Genomic DNA, 8,956 nt, shown 5'->3' on the forward strand with positions numbered 1-8,956 from the left:
TGGGTCGCTTTATACGACTGATCCTAATTTGCAGTGGTCCTTATGGAAATCAGATTGAGCAGATAGCTGAGACTCAGGATGGCTCGAGAAGTCTTACATTAAGTGAGGACATGCATATCATGCTTTGCATTATGTTTCTAAATGCATGTCAAATCATAGTTTTGTTAAATGATTTTTGATGTTGTGTATGTGTCTAAACCCATGTAGTTCACAAGAAAATGATTATCTTTCGTATATGTTTAAATGTCATGTAATATAGGTATTGAAAATCAGCTTAGAAAGCTGAGTTGAGACAAACAACAAAGAGCCAATGGTTGGAAACTGGGCATAGCTTCCGAGAAGTAAATAACCTTGCAACTTTACTATGGTTATTTGTATGGGTTGTAATACTTAAAAGAATGTTTTTACAATATCTTTGTAAATGAATTGAGAAATTTTGTGACCATATTTTATAAATGGGACCCAATAATAGAAAATGTTTTAAAAACCATAGTATTTTAATGTTTAAAAGATCGGGAGTTACAAGATGCTTCCAACTTCATGATGGTTTGGAGTGAATCCAGAGAGGTAGTCTTGTAAATCAATTGGTTAACGATTGGTCAAGAACATTGTAATTTCATGTAATTTATGGAAAATTTCAACCCAAGATGCACAATGATCATCATTTTAATCAATGGTCATCTACATTGATTTTTTTATGTTGGGTATGGCGAATGAAGGATAAAAGTTATTCTTGTTGTCTTTTGTTTTCCTCATTAGGAGCCATAGTGTTCTATGATAAAAGATGAGAAAGACAAGAAGATAAGAGGGATATCATCCGTTGGCGAGAAGGTGAATAGGGGAGGGGTTGTACATCTTCCATCATCGAACCCTATGACTCCTAATGAGAATAACCCTTGATCATACCGATGATTGTTATACATATTGGGTTGAACTTTTCTACATAATTACATGCACCTACAACGTTCTTCACCACATTGATGATGCCACGTGGAAGAAAAATTTATGCAACCGTCAAGCAATGAAGTTACAACACAATCTCTCTAGATTTACTCAAAACCATCATGAAGTTGGGAGCATCTACCATGAACTTATGGAACCGAATGCAAGAAAACTTTCAAGATAACAAATATGTAAGGACTTTTTAGAAAAAAAAATAAAGTTGACGTTAATATAGGGGTTAAACCGAAAAAATGAAAATGTAAGGGGGTAAATCAAAAAAACAAACATTGCAAGGGCTAAATCGGGAAAAATAGAAAACATGTAAGATATTTTTTATGAAAAAAATAAAGTGATGTTTAATCCAGAAAAAAACCCAATATATGGGGTTCGTTTTTGTGATTATCCCTAAATAATAATAAAATGTTAGAAACAAAATAGAAAAAGGCAAAAGAATCATTTCATGTCTGTTAGGGGAAAAAAATACACATGGACCATCCAATTAAAAAAAAATAATAATAATGACGCCCGTAACTTTACCCAAAATCACATGGACCATTCATGTAATTTACTCTTAACCCTTTGTTGAAATGTGCATAATCTTACAGAAGGGATGCATAACAAATAGTTTTTCTATCCATTTCATTAAAGGTTATATGAACTTCGTGTAAACATTTAAACCAAATCTATATAATATTAAATACCTTACAAACCATTTTTAAAATACATTCTTTTTCCAACTACAATATCATCAATCTCTCATTTTCAAAGCTTCCAATATATACGAAAGTTGTGTAGGATCCCCGAAAGCACTCCCCAAAACACAATCTCAGCAAATATCACATATAAAAGCATCCCAAATTTCTCCGAGTTCCACACATTAATGAAAACATGACTTTGTATCCAGTTTACAAGATTGTTATCAGGGTTCTTGTACCACCATCCGTTTACAAACCCTGCTAAAATTCCTTGTGCTCCAAGCACAAAAACTAACATAGCGTTCATACCAATCCATTCAAACAGCAAAAATGGAGTCCGTTTTCCCCAAACATCGATCTGAAAATACATTAAACAAATTAGTTTATTAGAAAGGATTATGTCGCTATTTTAGTAAAATTCATTAATGGTTGAATGTGATGCTAAACAAATAGCCGATTCCTGATTTACAAATGATAGAAAAATATGGTTACCAGGATGTAGAAGGCTGAAAATACTATTCCAGCAGCCCCAGCAGTGAAACAAACGTAGCTGATACTATAGAGTTGCTTGTTTATAGGAATGGCTACATAAAAATTGGACAACATTAGGATCAAAGCTAAAAAATAGATGGGTTAAATGTAAGAAGTAACAATGTACTTTTTTTTTTGTTCTCTTGTGTATTATAGGAACGCACTTCGATTTATTTTATACAGTATCACACTTTCATTTTCTTGGGGTACTTTCAAAGTTGTATCAAATTAGGCGTTAATGTACATTCAAGTTTTTTGTTCTTATTAAATTGACCAAAATGGGTGGCCCATTTAACAAATTGACAATTTTTTTATTACCTTTTTAACAAAATGACCACCTAGCAAAAACTCAAATGCGAAATCCTAATAATTTTTTACTTTTAACGACAAAAGGATGCAAAAACTTTTTTTCATTGTCGCTAAATGGCATCATCAGTTTGCAATATATTATGTATTTTGTGAAATATGATTTTCTTTTTGAATTTCTTTAAGTATTTTTGTGCATTGGGGGGGGGGGGGGGGACCATTTAACAAGCAATATTGTGAAATTGGTGACATTGTTAAATGAACCATACCCTTTTAGTCATTATTGTGATTATCCCAAAAATAACACTAAGATGCTATAATAAGCAGTTTTAATGAAAAGATGTTGTTATCTGTTGCATTCCACTTGGAATGGATTGGTTAGTTAGGGCTTATAAAAACTTGTGCATATACCATCAGTAAAATGAAGAAGAAGGGCTATGATGATCAAGCCAAACCCCATTGAAACCCATTGCTTGAGCCTCTCTGCATGTCCCTTGAAGTGAATCAAGACATGTCCATAGTGAATGCCAATAACACCAGATAAAATTGATGAGATTGAACTGAAATATTAAATCATGATATGATTAGATTCGTGAAGTTTTTAAAAACGGGTGAAAGAAAGTTTTTAAGTGTACCTTAATAGGCCTTCTGGTTCAAAGGGAGCACGACACCAATTTGGGGCATCTGGACGAAGGTCGCCTGCTTCCGGAGAGCTAAGAGTGCAAGCCTGTAGTTTCAAGAATCAAGAACCTTGAAAACTTGGTAAACGTCTATGGAATACAAAATTTTAAGGTTGTGTTTGTTACATGGGACATTATTGGACTATACAAAATTTAAGGTTGTGATTAGACAAGCTTTCTAGGGATATTTTCCATGATGAAGGCATTCATGTCTTTTTCGCATATACGTAAGATCGATAGAAATGTTTTGGACAAAAAATGCTACTTTTGTACCATTGACAAAATTTCTAGAGTTATTTTGGACGATGAAGATGAGGAGGCTATTCACGTCTTTTGCATAGACGTGAGATTGAGAGAGCGTTCACGTTCCTCCTTTTTGGATAAGATAAGAAAATTAAAATTTGTCCCATTGACTTCAAGTCCTTAACATGAGATTGAGAGAGCGTCCATGTTCCTCCTTTGTGTTTATATTTGTGAGTATGCAAAAAAATGTGTGTATGTTTGTGTAAAAACAGAAAACAAAAACGGAGAAGAATGATTTTTATATCTTATAAATGTTTTTATAAAAAAATATTGTTTGAGGGTAATATAGTCATTTTGCACAGTCGGTCAAATGTAAAAAATAAAAAAACAAGTTTCAGTCAGAAGTTAACTCAGTCAGAACTTCTAACTCAGTCAGAACTTCTAACCCGGTCAGACCAGACAATAACTATCAAACGACCCCTAACTATTTTGATGATGAGGATAAAAAAGGAATTCAAGTCTTTTGCACAATCAAAAGATCAAGAGGAAGTCTTGTTCCACCCTTTTGGGTGGGAAAGAAACTACAATTTTTATCTCATTTATGTCATATGACTATGTGGTGGGACAAGACAAACTTTCTAGGGTAATTTGGATGATGAGGATGAGTGGACGAGAAAAGGACATTCTTGTCTTTTACACATGATATGAGAGACCATACCCCAACTTGTTTTTTATCCTACTAACATCCGTCCTAGTCTTAACGAGTGCATACATAGTAAAACTGATGAAGTACTTTGTTATGTAATGTCATGTCATGTCTAGCTTAGAAAATTATGTTTAACTAAAAAATGAAAATCAAACCTTCAATCGAATCCATACGGGTTGCGTGTAAATATGATTAATACCCCAAACTTCTCTATCGACATAACCAACCGCATTACAAGCAGGACCAAGATGTCCTCTCATACCACATTTAACCTGAAAATCGAACACGATAATTTTCTTTTCAATATGAACGTTTTTTTCGATTTTTGAATTCTTTCCGAAAACATAAGAGTTAAACCATTCAAACTTACAGTAAAGTTCTGTGATTTATCGTCATCATGAACAGTGAAACTCCAATCGGGAACATATAGAGCATATGTCGTGATCACATATATAAGGAACGCAATGAACCCTCCAAGCCTAATAGAAAGAAATAGTGAAATGACAAAATTACCCTTGAAATAACAATTAAATTAAGTTAAAATAGGAAATGTATTAAGACTTACCATTGCCATCTATAGGCTGAGAAAATGGAGAAATGGCCAGGATCTATAGTCGTTGGTCTGAGCTTTATGGTTAAAGCTTCTATTAAAGCTACAACCATGTACACCAATGCTATTCTCTGTGAAAAAGACGATATTACCCTTATAATTGTGCGCTAGGATGCATCAGACTGTATTACTCTTTATGGATATGATGATACAAAACATCACGGACTAAAAAGCTTGACTAAATGTTGTTTTAGGTATAGAAAAGATAAGAAGTGAAACTTTGATGTCATATTCATAAAAATCAATATAACATAGAAAGGGAAATTTTAATTTACTCTGTATTATATATACCTGAAGTATGCCACACCATCTAATTTGTTTCATGTCAACTCCATAGACCAATTCATCTGGTGCATGGGAGTACCCGCCTGCATGAACAATAAAAAGAAATATTTAATATGGGAAATGACCAAAACACCCTTTTCAGATCAAGATTACCTTGCAAAAGAATTCCCCAAAACAACATCTTCAATGTTCTTATGATTATCTTTCTCACTGCATACCTCCTACTTGGAACCCTCTGTGAAGCCGAAATTCGGTTAGGATAAGAATAAACTTATTATTATTATTATTATTATTATTATTAAATGATTTGAAAAAGTTTTACCTTGAGAGCAAGGGCAATTGCGACCCCTACAATGAAGAGAAAGAATGGCATCACGAAATCAGCCAATGTGCACCCGTTCCATGGCGAATGATCTATTCGTTCATATACACCTCCAGCATCATCTACTAATATCATTAGCTGAAAAAGACCAAAATAAGTGTTTCTTTTACGATATATGCTAAAAACTGCCAAAACATTAGTATACTAGGCTAAATGCAAGAAATAACAATGTACTTTTATTGATGTGTCTATTATATCATCCGACTTTCATTCTTTGTATTATATACAACATTGTTATTTCAATTTATTTTCCTTGCTAAGTCATTACTTTGAAAGTTTACTCATTTACAACATTGTAGTGTCGTTATATTATCAGAACATTAAGGGTCTACAATGCATTGAATTCTTCAATTATAGTTTAATGAATTACCACATCATCTATCTATTATTCATACAAGTCTAAGAAAATTTTACTAGAGGACATTGAACTCTATAACGTTCAATATACATATTTAAAGAAAGAAATTATTTATTAAAAAACATTCCTTTTTCCAGTTAAAGAGTTTCAGTAAGAGTAAACAACATTTCCATTGAAGTCAAACATGACATCTCTTAATGGTAGAATTTAATCTAATGAATGTCAATTAGACATGGTACCTCATTCAAATCTCCCATTAAAATATGCATTGTTGATGCTATTACACTTTGAAAAATTACTCATTCATAGCAAATATTTGGATGATATTGCTATAATTGAGTACAGATTTTCAAATTATAACGCTATACGAGAAAGAATAGAAAGCATGATGTTATAACAAACATATAACTAAAAATACGATTTTTTTTTTTCATTTAACCATAACCTACACAAAACATGTTTCAACTTACTACAATCGTAAGACCTCGGAATGCATCCAAAGTTGCAATCCTCTTGCTCTTTTCCTTGACCAACATCGGCTTTTCACCACCTTTGGTTTCTTCATGTTGTTCTGTTGCCATTTCGCTACTCTCTTTCACGTCTTCTCTTTCAATTTTTTCTTCTGCAGAGATCTGACCATGACCGAACCCTTCTTCCACCCTCTTAGGATCCTCCATGATCATCAAACTTCTCTTCTTTTCTCTTATAAATAAACACTTTTTACCTTACTTGGCTATTATAAGATATATCTAGATTCATATATATACATATTTGTGTTATGGCGGCAGTTATATTGAATATATATAGACACATATGCTAACAACAATGAATCTTTTTAAATTAGGGTCAAGAGAAAGAGACGAATGTGCAGCCGGCCATTATAATGGTCTATGATTTTGATCAGTTAGTTCCAAAACAAAGAAGAGATCCAAGATATGATTCGATGGTTAACAAGTAATAGACAATTATACAGGCAATTAATTAGTAATCATTGGTTTAACCATTAATTTGACACTTGTTCTGGATTCGTGTTGGTGATAGTTGGACCTCTTACGAAGTTAATTATATATGAACACATACGGCTTTGTCAAACCGTTGAGATTCGTTTGAAATAAATTAAAAGGTTCTTAATTTGACTCTAATGTTTGTTGGCATCTAGTATATTAACAAATGATCGGCTTTTTTGAGTGAGACCTAAGAAATAGTGTTCGAATTAGCCATATTAATATTAAATTTATAGGACGCACGTTAAGTTACTTTATTGAAAAATATTTTTCGTTGGTTATAGCATTGCTTACTAGTTTGAACTTATAGATTCGTGACACATCAAGAGCAAATCCTTTTAGAAAATTTTCTTAGCCTCAAATTTGTTTCCTATCGACAACCAAGTTTTAGTTCTTTAATGTGATAAAAGTAAAGGTAAAACAGAAAAATAGGAAGGATGAATTGCATAACTCGCAGTAATTTTATTGAAGTAAAACTCAATCAAAAAACTCCAATCTCTCATCTTAAGAGTGCAGGAACCTAATATATATATATATATATATATATATATATATATATATATATATATATATATATATATATATATATATATATATATAGATCCGGTAATAAATTTTTTTTGGTAGGAAGTTAAGAAGTTTTTTTTCTACATATTTTTTTGACGAACAAAATAAATGAATCACTAGATGATTCATTTGTAAGATGATTCACAAGAAAAAACTCCCAAAAAAACATCTTTATGATTCATTTTTAAGTAAATTAAGAAAAAATTCATTTTTATGACAATTTTAGTGAATAACAACAAAATCATTGTATAAATGAATCATCGAGATGTTTTTTGAGAATTTTTTCTTATGAATCATCTTACAAATGAATCATCTAATGATTCATTTTGTTTGTTCGCGAAAAAAATATGTAGAAAAAAAACTTCTTACCTTCCTACCAAAAATTTCCTTCTTATTTGAGAAAAAAAAGGTTGAGAATGGGGGAATCATTCTCAGCCACTTATTTATTTTTGCCGCAAAAGCCTCCGTCGTACCAGCGGAAATAGGAAAGGAATAGACATGTGTTTTTTCAACAAAACATGTTTCCTTAAACTATGCTAAACATTACCTTAATATATACAAAAACATAGTTTTTTTGTTTTTTTTTTAATTTTTAAGAAACTATTTTTATCGAAAAATGATTTTAAATATACCAAAATTCATGATTTTTTATTTTCTACAAATAGACATCCATATTGATATGGTTTTAAGATAAAATAAAAAATTTATTTTTTTTTATATTTTCAGCTATCGTTATTCATAAGTGAATAAAAATGAATCATATTTTTACTATAGTACATTCGTTATTCACTTATGAATAAAAACTATGATTAATTTTTTTTTACAATTTAAGTATCATTCATATATGAATATAGCATATAATAAACATAATATATTTATATTTAAATATTAGAAGATGCATTCACTTGTGAATATTACATAGTATATTCAATTGTGAATATTAGATGATATATTCACTTATGAATATTATATAATATTTTCATATCTGAATATTACATGGTATATCACATGTGAATATTACATAGTATATTCACTTGTGAATATTAGATGATATATTCACTTATGAATATTACACAGTATATTCACATATGAATATTACAAGGTATTTTCACAAATATATATAATTTTTATATGTTATTCACATATGAATAACATACAGACTTGCATATTTGTTTTTTTGTTTTAATAATCATATACTGATTCAGGTGAGAAAACATATTCATATATGAATATAACGTGGTAATTTAGTTTATGCATTTCATCAAACAGTTGAAGTGCATACAAATTTAACTTTTTTAAAAATGTTAAAAACATGATACCTTGACTATTTAAATCTTACAAAATAGTAGATTGATAGAGAATTATATGAAATTTTTCAAAAAAAAAAACGATTTGATCTTTTTCTAACCTCAATTTTGAAGTTTTATTTGATAATCGATGTTGAATGAATGATATGAAGTTGATTTTTTGTTGATTATCGATGATGTTGATCTAATGACGCTGGGAGTATAATTAATCGTAGATGTTGAAGATCTGATCGTATTCAAGCAGAATTGAAGGTTGGATTAAAAGAACAAAAAATGAATTTTTGTTGTTAACTGTTGAATCGTGTTGATAAACATGTTATTGACGAAGATCGATGATTGA

The 8,956-nt window shown here is 30.8% G+C and overlaps 1 protein-coding gene across 1 annotated transcript; it reads right to left on the minus strand.

The window, feature by feature from the left end:
- Window positions 1-1,610: 1,610 nt before the first annotated feature.
- LOC145156446 (uncharacterized) lies at window positions 1,611-6,673 on the minus strand. The gene is made up of 11 exons (XM_079075815.1): window positions 6,209-6,673; window positions 5,321-5,458; window positions 5,152-5,233; window positions 5,005-5,081; window positions 4,669-4,784; window positions 4,474-4,582; window positions 4,259-4,375; window positions 3,110-3,201; window positions 2,886-3,034; window positions 2,130-2,221; window positions 1,611-1,995 (listed from the first exon to the last, which is right to left on the minus strand). The coding sequence occupies exons 1-11, from the start codon at window positions 6,419-6,421 to the stop codon at window positions 1,705-1,707; spliced, it is 1,476 nt and encodes a 491-aa protein (XP_078931941.1). The 5' UTR covers window positions 6,422-6,673; the 3' UTR covers window positions 1,611-1,704.
- Window positions 6,674-8,956: the final 2,283 nt, after the last annotated feature.

The sequence above is a fragment of the Lactuca virosa genome, chromosome 2 (assembly GCF_052849685.1).
Source record: "Lactuca virosa cultivar CGN04683 chromosome 2, Lactuca_virosa_CGN04683_v6, whole genome shotgun sequence".
Lineage (NCBI taxonomy): Eukaryota > Viridiplantae > Streptophyta > Magnoliopsida > Asterales > Asteraceae > Lactuca > Lactuca virosa.